This window comes from Nansenia antarctica, assembly GCF_963989245.1.
Source record: "Nansenia antarctica genome assembly, chromosome: 13".
Taxonomy (NCBI): Eukaryota; Metazoa; Chordata; class Actinopteri; order Argentiniformes; family Microstomatidae; genus Nansenia; species Nansenia antarctica.
In genome coordinates, this window is record NC_137683.1 from 22,909,442 (window position 1) to 22,921,941 (window position 12,500).

At 41.8% G+C, this 12,500-nt stretch overlaps 2 protein-coding genes across 2 annotated transcripts in view; one reads left to right on the forward strand and one right to left on the reverse strand.

Moving 5' to 3' along the window:
* gnal (guanine nucleotide binding protein (G protein), alpha activating activity polypeptide, olfactory type) overlaps window positions 1-287 on the reverse strand; it is a gene marked incomplete at both ends in the record, with an annotated part of 38,056 nt that extends 37,769 nt beyond the window's left edge. Inside the window, one exon of the mRNA XM_080544412.1 lies at window positions 149-287. Coding sequence (XP_080400538.1) covers window positions 149-287 — 139 coding nt within the window. The remainder of the gene's footprint in view (window positions 1-148) is intronic.
* A 10,167-nt stretch (window positions 288-10,454) lies between these two features.
* elovl2 (ELOVL fatty acid elongase 2) overlaps window positions 10,455-12,500 on the forward strand; it is a gene marked incomplete at both ends in the record, with an annotated part of 19,511 nt that continues 17,465 nt past the window's right edge. The window contains one exon of the mRNA XM_080544114.1: window positions 10,455-10,535. Within this exon, the coding sequence (XP_080400240.1) occupies window positions 10,455-10,535 (81 nt within the window). The remainder of the gene's footprint in view (window positions 10,536-12,500) is intronic.

Here is a 12,500-nt window from a genome sequence, read left to right on the forward strand (position 1 = left end):
ATTGTATTTGTACAATCCAGCCAACGATCCAGCCAGCTCGCCTGTCTGTCTGTGAGACCTGTCAACATGGGCTGGGGGGCGAAGCCTGGGAAACATACATAGACCTACATATCCCGTTATCTTTACAAATCCATCTCCTGGACCTTACCCAATAAAAGCAGCCGATGCGTGGCTTTATAGGCTTGTCTTTCCTTTTGCAATTGTTTCTCTATTTTCTTATTCGCCTCTCTTTGTGCCTTTTCATCGATGCGTTGATCTTCAGTCTTGCTGTTGCCCAAACAACCCATCTTCCGCTGTCTCCTCTTCGCGTAAAACACACAGAGTATAAAAATAACGGGTCAACGTAAATATCCGACTTTCTATATAAAAAAGGAGAACAAATAGGGCGAAAAATCCGTGCGCCACTTCTCCGTCGCTCACCCCCCTAAAAAAAAAAACCCTTCCCCGTTACAATTTCGCTTCTTTAACCCCTTATCAAACCCGACCCCGGTAGATTCAATCGACCCTAATAAATATGTGCATCATAAATAGAAACGGATGGATGTATCAATTTAATAAATAGGCGAAAGAGTGGAGAGGGAATCTGGAAGCCAGCCAACAGCTCCTCTCTCTCGCTCCTACCAACCCACTCTGTTTGTCCTGATGTCTGAAATGCTGTTGGTGTTTCTGTGCCTTTAACTCAGCACTGCCTCTCTCTGCGGCACCAGGAAGTCACACTACTGCACCGAGAGAGAAACACCTCACCTTATCACTGTGGAGTGAAAGTGGAACCAGTGGAGCCCCTAGACTTTTGGGGGCCCTAAGCAAACAACATTATGGAGGCCCCTGGTAAGGGTCTTAGGCGGGTGACGATGTGGACATTTTAAAATGTATTTATATGCCACAGTGGAACCACACTCTTGGTTCTAATAGCCGACAGAACAGACGATGGACTATTTGTTCATTTCACCTATTTTACTGGGTAATAATGACCCCTGTATGTTTTGTAGTAGTGAGTAGCACATAGAGCAACTGCGTCAAAGTTTCAGCAGACTGAGCGACTCTTGGGGAAATCAAGACCACCCGCTGATAGTGTCTTCTTTCCAAATGATTTGCTCTTTACATTTACATTTTTACATTTTTTGGCATTTAGCAGACGCCTTATTCCAAAGCGACTTACAATCAATACATTTGAATACTAAGCATGTGAATCAGCAATCCACCATTCGTTGCAGGAAGAGTAATCTAGCTTGGGCCGGGGCCACTGATAGAAGGAAAAACCTTCTCCCTATCACCTTCTTCTAAAACCTTATTTTTTTACTGGAGAAACTGAGAAACAGTACAAGGGGGGCAATAGAAGTTCTTAGGGACACAGTAGAGGGGAAAGCGGGTGTCTTTAGGAGACACTGTTATAGTGGCACATGGGCTACCTGGCAAATCAATTGTCTATTATGAACAACGATAGATTGGACTATATATAAGCGTAATAAAAAACGAAACGCTCGTATGAAATGTGGCATTTAAAATGTTCATTGTCCAAAAAATAAAGGTTGCTAAAATAGGCCTACTTCGGTCAGTAGGCTACTGTAGGCAGAATATAATAGCTTGAAAAAGTATATTTTGAAGGCCTACTCTATTACCGTTTTTTCGTAGGCCCTAGAACACTTTGGGTTGCATTTCTTGTATGTAAGTTGCTCAACACAATTGATCCAATTATTTTCATTGGGCCAATGATTTACTGATATATTCCTATCCACACTGCCATGTCTATCAAATCACTCCCAAGTATGGAACAGACTGGATATACTTCTTCAGAATAACAACAATAAACTCTGATCGATACCATAAATAGTCCTTGAAAACCCAAAGCCACGATAACACTGTGGCAAAGCAAGCACCTCAACCTTTATAAAAAAGAAAAAACACACAATGCAAATGTCATGGAATATATGAAAATGAGGTCCTGAGTTTGCATACCAGTAGCAGTCTCTCAGGTTGTTAGGACAAAGGTAGGCAACTCCATTTAGAGCAGTGGGTTGTTACCCTCTGGGATGAAGTTATAGGCACCAAACTAGGATTGCTTTCCCTCCCAAAATCCTAAACGTAGCCATTTGTGGGGATACAAAACAGACCCAAGACCAGCGTGTAGGTGCAACTTAACTCAAACAAGGAATCTAACATAGGATAAGGTGGTTTACTGTTGTCTAAGGGCAGGCGGTGGATGAATATACAATGATCTGAATACTACGGTACTAATAATCAGCCAATATCACAAGACATCAATAATGGGAAAAATCTATAATTAATCAAGATCTTTCAACACCAATTAGATGAAGTCAACTAATTCAAAAACAGTAGATAACCTGAATGGGTTGTACACAGGTGAAAAAGTAGACTCTCCTGAAAGAGAGTAGCAATAAGACACATTTTCATCCACAAACAGGACCGAAGATGGCCTTAGTGGTACAGAGCTTTCGTGAAATGTAGCCTACGCTGCATATTGTAAAAGTTCAAGAAGTCATAAACAAGACCTAATAATATATAATAATAATAATAATAATAATAATAATAATAATAATAATAACAATAATAACAATAACAATCATATAACTTGTCTGACACCAATGTAGTGCATAGCTGAATGTCTGGCTGTAGGGAGGTGGGGAGGTCTGGCTGTAGGGAGGTGGGGAGGTCTGGCTGTAGGGAGGTGGGTACTGGGGAGGTCATGGGAGATAGTTATCTGTCTGGCTGTGTTGCTGTAGAGAACATTACCAACCTCTGAACAACGGAAAGATTTTCCAGCAGAAGAAATATGAAAACGAGATGTAAATATGATCTTATGAAGAAGTGGCCAGCGGCACCACCTGGATGCAAATACACCCTGGGTCCGGTGCCTCCTGCTAGTCAGCCTGTCGGCTCAACCTGTACAGTACATGAACAAATTAACGATTTTATTTGACAGTTACTGTAAACTTTAAAAATACTGTAAACTACTGAAAAATACTGTAAGATACTGCTACTGTAAAAAAATAAAAATAATAATACTATAAATAAAAAGCTCCTCCGGTTGGAGCCAACAATACATCTTTCAGGGTAAAACAAATTCACATTGACTGTTGCCAAAGGTCTTGCCCATATTGATGTTTTAATATGAGTTTCCTAGGAACTGGGAACACCACCACTAGTGTGCCCTTGAGTAAGGCACTTAGCCCTAAGTTACTCCAGGGAGACTGTCCCTGTAATCTCTAATTGTAAATCGCTTTGGATAAAAGCATCTGCTAAATGGTTAAAATGTCAAATGTAATGTAAATGAAACTCTCTGCCTCTGAAACAAAACATAAGTGACAAAATAGATCCATACAATGTATTTAAAATCATCATAATCATAATGTCCTACTTAATGTCACTGCAGTACCCCTCTGAGTATTGTCTTAACTAGCCTGCTGTCTCCCTCTTGTGGTTTGAATGAATAACACACTTTAATAAGAGCACACTTTGATCCTGCATCACAAACACGTATAGGAATGAATGACCAATAATATGGAACTGAAAACTTATATCCAGAGTGGCAGTTTACATTTTAGGTTCAGAGACTGCAACTTTGCTGTAAGTAGCTCTACCTACAAGGTACAGTAAATACACTCGAATCCTGTCAACAGTCCAAGCTGGTGGAGGTGGTATAATGGTATGGGGAATGTTTTCATGGCACACTTTGGGCCCGTTAATACCAATCAATCATCGTTTGAATGCCACAGCCTATTTGAGTATTGTTGCTGAGCATGTGCATCCCCTCATCCCCAGAATGTACCCATCTTCTAATGGCTACTTCCAGCATGATAATGCACCATGTCACAAAGCAAACGTCATCTCAAACTTGTTTCATGAACATGACAATGAGTTCAGTGTTCTTCAGTGGCCAAATCTGAATCCAATAGAACACATTTGGGATGTGGTAGAACGGGAGATTCACAATTGAAAGTGCACCTGAAAAATCTGCAGGAATTACGTGATGCAATCATGTAATCATGGACCAGAATCTCAAAGGAATGTTTCCAACATCTTGTGGATGTGGAATCAATGGCACAAAGAATCAATGCTGTTTTGAGAGCAAAGGGAGGCCCTACCCAGTATAGTGTTGAGTGTGTGTATGTCTATGTATCTTTACCAGAGTCACCCCAACACTCTAGAATATAGTGGCGTAAGCGTGGGTTAATATACAGCTCAGCCCATCATACTGTACATAAAGCAGGAAAACAGGTTCCCCCTCTGTCTCCAGTCATGTGTGTTCTTTCTCTTTCCAGTGAGCACACATACTGATGGTTAGAGATTAAGAGAATACCTGTCCATAGCTGTCTGAAACCTCTCCATAATCACAACATGAGGATCCTGTGAGACAACCTGCAGGTTAGCACTGCCCAACACGCATTACACACAACTGGCAAAAAAAAAACATATACATAAAGTAGTAATTTCTAATCTAGCTTCCACGGCACGGTTATCAACTGAGTGTTTGAGTGAATCTAAATAAATAAATATGAATTAGGCATTCTTACAGTACCGGAGGCTAAGGCATAACAATGCCAGGCTGGGTTTGGAACAGTAGCCTACTGTCCTTTGTCACATATTCCTGGTTTGTGATCCTCTGTTTTGTTTTGGTTCAGGTGAACTCTGACCCCCAGTTGGACAGCCTCCGACCGGTTTCCGAAGGACGTGGGGGCCAGATTTAGAAAAGCGAGAGTAAAATTCTGAACAGAAAACAGGATGCACATGTTCTCCCTGAGGAGAGGCAGGTGTAAGTGTGACTGATTATAGGTTCAAAACCGGGTCTCCTGCTATGCGCCACAAGACGTGTTAGCCCACTGAACTAAAGCCATGCATTAACTCAGGACATTTGTTGAAGTCTTTAGATCTTTAGAGCAAGGTCACTGGTGTGGTTTTAGTAAAGCCACCTTGTGACTTAACGGGTGGTTTGGAGAGGTCAGGAGTTAACCAGTTAACAGTACCTACTGTATATACAATATGACCTGAGATAAAATACCTTATATAGACCTATGGTGTTTAAAGATGGCTGCTCTATCCATTCTGGTGAACCACTGGACTACTTAGGGGTGTTGACCTCAGAACATGAACATCACCTGACTATGAATATCTCTGTAGCCTGTTCCATTTCTTGAGATTCTGTAACCTAGATTCCATCTGAATAAGGGCTAAAAATAGTCTACTGGAGCGCCTCTGCTCTCGCTGTGCTTCTCTGATAGTAATGATAACAGCCAATGATAACTGCCCCTTGGTGCGTGCACACACACACACACACACACACACACACACACTTCCTTTGCCCCCCCCCCCCACACACACACATACACACACTCTTCCTTTGTCCCGTCCCCACAAACACATACACATACCCCCCCCCCCCCCCACACACACACACACACACACACACACACACACACACACACACACACTTCCTCCCCCCCCCCACACACACACATACACATACAGAGACACACACACACACACACACACACACACACATACCCAAATTCAACAAGATACTCATCATGCAGTCAAACCTCATAGCGAACTGACAGGCAGACACATGTGCTTGACCCACTACATACACTCACAAAATCAACACTCTCCCAAGTCTCAACACATTGTAACTAGTACATAGCCTTCAACTATGGTGTCAAAGAATCATTGAACTCAATCTCCATCAAATATGTCCAAACATTTGTGATATATCTTCTTTGAGTGATTGATGATCATACCGTAAGCCACACCCTTACATTCCACGTATTATCCTTCTCTATTGGTCCTCCCAGATAGGAACCATTCCAAGACCTGAACACTTGGCTGCCACAATCAGATCAGGAGATTGAGGGAAAGGTATAGGAAGGTGAGAGACTTTATGGGGTGAACCACAGCAAAAAATAGCCCAGACTTTAGACTATTCCACCTCTTGCATCTATATACGGTAATAACATGAAACAGAAGGACTCTCTGTCCCAGGGAACAGAACATTATAACATTAACTTCTTGACTGCCCCTCATTAACAATTAACATTAACATTAACAAATAACATTAATCCTGACTGTCCCTCTTAAAGACCTCTTCATCCTCACTACCCCCATGTACAGTTTTTCTTCTGTAAATAACCATTTTTAAAAAGTAATTCTTCCTTCTTCTAGCATTGGGACTGCCAATGGCCCCTTGGTCCTAGCATTTTTGTTTTTCTTATGATGACTGATGTATAGATGATTCACTTACTTAGGCTGCATTTGTAAATTTGCTCTGGAAATCTGATCAGCACTCACGGAATGCATCTTGTCCAATCAAATTACTCGGTCCCTTTATGACCCAGTAAGAACCCAGTGTGCGCTGCGGCGCTCTCAGAGCGAATTTACGAACGCAGCCATAGACAAATGTACCTGTTGTAGGTCGCTTTGGATAAAGGCATCTGCTAAATGTGTAAAATGTAATGTAAATGTAAACATTGAAGTAGAGGTTATGGGTCATGATCAGACTAGAGCTTGTAGCTAGGAGGTGGGGGGTGGAGAGCACTAAAGGACGTACACCATGTGGGCCTGCCTAGGACTAAAAACACAAGCATTGATGCTCCTCGGCTAGCATCGTTAGCACTCTCAGAGTGTGGTTGCTTTCATTGTTTAACTCATTCAGTGCCGGGGGTTGAATGAAGTCACCCAAATTGTCAATATTCTATAGTGCCATGGGTGACTTTATTCACCAAAAAACACACCATTAATTATGTATTGTAGCCTAACACTTAGCACTCTAGATGGCGAGTGTTCTGGAATTTTTTGGGAGCTAGTGAGTTAAGATTATTTCTGCCCAAGCCCAGATATGAGAGAGTAACCATAGGTCATATGCAATGTAATGCCTGTACTTTCTTAGCTACTACATAGCAATTACAAAGGTTATACCACCTTAATTACACAAGTGTCAGTGTAATGGAAATGGTACGAGATGTGTGTCTACAGTGTGTTGGTGCGTGTACACAATGCCCCAGGTCCTAGTGATAAGCCTCTGTTGAAATACTGCAGGTTGGCTGAGTGTTACTCAAGAACATGCTGATTGGCTTTTATGTAATCATTCAAGGAAGTCCTACCTATATTATGACTCACATGATATGAAACATTATGTATGCCAGTCAACACACTCTGACAGTCCTGACAATTTATAGTCTGACTGTCCTAGTCAGATTATAGTCCTAATCTCGTTTCCAGACACTAGCGCGACAAATGTGCGAAAGGTCTGGTGGATCAAAGAGCTACACTTGGGCTTCATTAAGCCAATAGATAGAACGCTGAAAATGGACAGAGCTTAGCCATTGGCTTAATGAGCTTAATCAACCAATCATCTCCAACAACACCTTCCGCCTAACCCTCCCCCTTTGTTTATGTTCCCCAGTATGCGGTCGCCTACTCTGCAACATGGACATTTCAGAAGAAGCTTATGATGCAGTCAAATGGACTGCACTTATGCCTTATTCCAAAGCGCTTTCAATGGCCTCTCATTCACCCATTCACACACACATTCTTGCCCATGGACACCTCAGCACGTGGACAGTCAGCCAGGGATTGAACCGCCAAACCGCCGACCTTGCGATCATCAGATCATGGAGATGATTGGTTGATTAAGCTGATTAAGCCAAGCCGGCTCTACCTTCTGAGCCACAGCCGCATGATTATGATGCAGTTCTGTCACAAGTGTGCAAACGGGACAGACAGAAACACCAATAAAGGATGTACAGAGAGGTTGTTTGAGGAAACTAGTCTCCAAAAGATAAGTTTTTGTTTGACATTGACTTGATCGTTCTTGACAGCAAAGGACCTAGATAAAAGTTCCTGCCCAGGTTCTGCCTCCATTTAGAGCCACGCCTCCTAGCACTGTGATTCGCTAACATGAAATGATGACAAATACTGCATTCAGTAAGGTCACTCTCATAGAATTCTATGGTCACTTCCACTAAGGCCAAGTTTGAGTGGTTGATATTCCAGGCTTATCTGCACTGTGTGCAATAGCCTGGGAACAAGGTTATTCATAACCTGACTGCTACTCCTATCGCCTCTACCAAACACAATACTATTATTGAAAGGTATGCCAACACACACACACACACACACACACACCCTGACACCTACGGTTGCTAAGTGCCCTGGTCATAAAGGTCTCACTTGAGTTAGGTCATCTTTGTGTCTTCATAGCAGTTTTTCATTAAAGAGCAAAGGAATCTGAGTCTATGTCAATTGAAATGTATAACCAACATTAGAGCGAGTGCGCATCAAATTGTACTTTTATATGTGTATTTTTATTTATTTATTATATATCCTTTAAAATGAGCTACCCTCTGCCTTTACTACATAGTAGTATAGAATCCTACACACTGTTGTAACTTCAAAATCACACACTATTAACTGACGATCTTGAGGGACCTGACAGTCACGTGCTATGTCCTATAGGGCTATGGATGGGATGGGTTTGATGGATGGATGGGTTTGATTATTAATCCCCTTGGGACCATATATACTGAAAAATGTAGGCTATACTCACTGCATTTAACTCTCTTTGGATAATAACGTCAGTTAAGTGGCATACATTATTATTATTATTATTATTATTATTATTATTATTATTATTATTATATAAAATGACAGCCCCTTGATAACAAAAATGACAGCCCTTTAATAATATTAATAATAACCATCATCATCATCATCATCATCCTCATCATCATCATTTGATCATGATCAAAATCAATTAATCAAGTAATCGTCTTTGGCAACCCTGACAATCAAAAACTTTAATGGACCCATCTCTACCTAGGGATGGGTCCAATCCCATACCTACCAAGATGGTGCCATCGACTACCATGTAGTCTGGGCATACAGCATGGTGTGGGTCTGCTCTGCTCCACGCCCTTGATAGGCTGGAACTTGCTTGCTGAATAAGAGGCCTACTAAGGTAACACAAGGGGCTGTCGTTTTATTGAGGTCTAGGCTATATCATATGTAATATACTGTAATACATACAATAGTTCATCAATGTTTGTCACTAGGCTATTAGGCAACATCATACAGCCTAACAAGTTAGGCCTAAACAGTAAGTGAATGCAGCGACCTAGTGCAGCCACATATGCGCCTTAATGTCCCCTTGGGGATCAATGAAGTACCTACTGTATCTATAGGCCATATCTAGGCTATGGCCACTTTTACTTGACCTCTCACCTTTGTAGATGTCCTTGGGGGGGTAAAGGATGAACAGTGAATTGTCACATCCTTGAGACAACAGGACGAATGCCTTTTCATACACTGACTTATTACCAATTATATGAAGCTCACTACACGATGCCATAGGCGCCAGGTGAGATACCGGTATGCGTTAATTACCCGGCCGGGTCATTATTGAGGTGACATGATTGAGGTAACATGCTTGAACTCGTAGGCCTACGCATACTATTCTATTTGCATAATTGAGTGAGACAGATATATTCAGGTCAGCTAAGAGACATACATGATTGTCACAGTAGCCTACACCTATAGGCCTGCTGTAACTTATACTAATGTCACATTGATTATAGAGTGTCGCTCATCAAAGTTATAACATCCAAAGCGGCAAGGATATAAAGGCCACAGTAGCTTTATTACATATCTAACCTATAGGCCTATTAGGCTACACTAGAATCCATGAGCTTAGAATTATAAGGTTCTATCTCCGTTTAGGGTAGTTCAGAGATATTGAGCGTCAAAGTTTTCACATTCCATTATGTTTTGTGAGATGGAACCTTTGTATTTTATTAAATTACTAACTCAAAAATGTCAACATTTAAAAAAATAACACCACACAGGCATTAATAAACACCTAATGGATCAGATTATGTAAATAAATAAAAAACTCAATTTTGACAAAAATGGAGATAGAACCTTATAATTCTAACGTCACGACGTGGTCAACATCACCTACCCAGCAGCAGCAGCCGGTGCGTCTGTTCATATTCCCGGTACAGTTCCTTCAGAGCCCGGTCAATGTGTTTACTGACTTTCTTCGCATGTCTTTCCACCTCTTTTTCCTCCGATAACTTTTTGTCCGCGTCTTTCCCTTTCTGTGTGTTTCTTCGCTTCTTTCTCTGCGGCATTAACTGCCTTCTTCGGCCGGACGTCCCACCATTCTGTACGGGCATGTCCCCGGCGGTGTCCGGCGTGTCCCCTGGCCGGGTCTCTCCTGCCGGGACAGGCCCCCCGCGGCGACACCAGGAGCAACCGTATGGTCTCTTGTCATTGCACGCCTCCGTATCCTCCCGGTCAAGGCCGTTTGACCGGAGTGGTACAGACGCAGAGTCCGGTGGCTGGTCCTGGTCGAAGTCACCGGGTTCATCCGAAAGATGAGGTCGCAGGCTGTAGCACAGTCCCATAGTGGAGGATTGATCCGTTAATAGGATGGAATAAGGGAAATGTTACGGGAAAAAGCAGAATTCCTCGAGAGATGGAAGAGATCCTCGTCCCGCACTCATCTCGGCATGTTCACTCAGACGGTACGCGCGTGGAATTACAAATCGTGACGTTAGAATTATAAGGTTCTATCTCCGCTTTTGTCCAAATTGAGTTTTTTACATAATCTGATCCATTAGGTGTTTATTAATGCCCGTGTGGTGTTATTTTTTAAAATGTTGACATTTTTTAGTTAGTAATTCATAAAATACAAAGGTTCCATCTCACCAAACATAATGGAATGTGAAAACTTTGACGCTCAATATCTCTGAACTACCCGAAATGGAGATAGAACCTTATCATTCTAAGCTCACGAAATGGAAAAGTGATCGGATCGCGGCTTCAGACTTGTCAGCTGGGCCATTTCGCATGTTCGTTCCCTCCCTGCCTGTCTGTCAATGCCAGTTGATGGGTCAGGAGAATGTAGTACGGTAATGGCCACAGCTGGGGGTTCACCTTACCGTAAATAAATCAAAGGCGCAACCTAAAAATAGACAAGGGAGCAGTAAAAATCAGTGTCGAAAGTCCGCCTGAGAGCCTGGGGGGGTTGTGCTCAAGACTATTCTCATCCACTATCTACTGCGAGAGTTCAAGGGACACGTTAACTATTCGTGCGCCAAGACTAAGTAACAATTACGTGAGCTTAGTATTATAAGGTTCTATCTCCGTTTAGGGCAGTTCAGAGATATTGAGCGTCAAAGTTTTTACATTCCATTATGTTTTGTGAGATGGAACCTTTGTATTTTATGAATTACTACCTAAAAAAAAAATCAACATTTTAAAAAATAACACCACACAGGCATTAATAAACACCTAATGGATCAGATTATGTAAAAAACTCAATTTTGACAAACATGGAGATAGAACCTTATAATTCTAACGTCACGTAGGTGACAGTTGGGACTAAAACCACCTCCCACTACCAAAAACGACTGTGAACTGCCAATCTTTATTTTTGTCTGTATTGGTATTTGGCATAATAATACATTATTTACTGTTATTTAATAGCAAGGGAGTTAGGGGAGATATGAATTCCATTTGATTTGTTGACTAGAAGGATCGGAAAGTTGTTGCATGATGTAATGTTCATTGGCTAATAATAATCATTCATTCAGGTCATTCCTATAAGACCAACCCAACAGCGACCAAAGGTTCACCCTCACCCCAACCTGTCAGCCTTAAATGATGATCTCAACCTTTTATTGGCCGGTGCACCAATAAACCCCACTTGATACCACAGGGGTGAAGTAGACACGCTGTACAATGTCGGAGTAATAACTTCCTGGCAGCTTCAACCGCTGATAGGTTGAATGGAGATTAGGTAAGAGTGGTGAACTTTACTCAAAGGATATATTGATAAGGTTCTGTCTACCACTCAGGGTTTTACCACTGGGTTGTATAACACATTCTCTGGTCTGAAATGTAGAGGCTTTGCTGTTTGCTGAAAGGAGTGTGACACCTATTACAGCTAACAGAAACACCTTGGTTTGTCTGTGTAGCCATAGAGGATATATAGTACACTTCTGCTACCTCACAATCTAAGTCTGGCCCATAAATGACAGACTGACAAGAAAACCACTTTGAGAGGGCAAATTAGCTCAATGCAAAATGGTCTCTACTGTAGTACATGTCCAATAACGTCATCTGTATGGCTCAAAATGGCATTTTGATAAACTAAAAAGTTATTTTCCATCAATGAGCGTTCAAGGTGTTTTACATCTCAGGGACGGTGGTGAGGTCATTCATAAATACAACGACAGACTCTGGGATCCCAAATTGACCACAAGCCCCTACTTCCACTTGTGTAGATTTGAATAGATAGGATTTGGACAGACAAGATGCTGAGTATTCAACCTGCCCTGTAAGCGGGCAATTCTTTCAGGTCTACAATGTGTAGGGTAAGAGAGAACCAAGCCCATCCTGAACCTCTTGAGCAATGACTGCCTGACAGGCAATAACTGATCGATATGGCCATTTACAACCATCGCTTTCTTAGTAAGAATATAAGG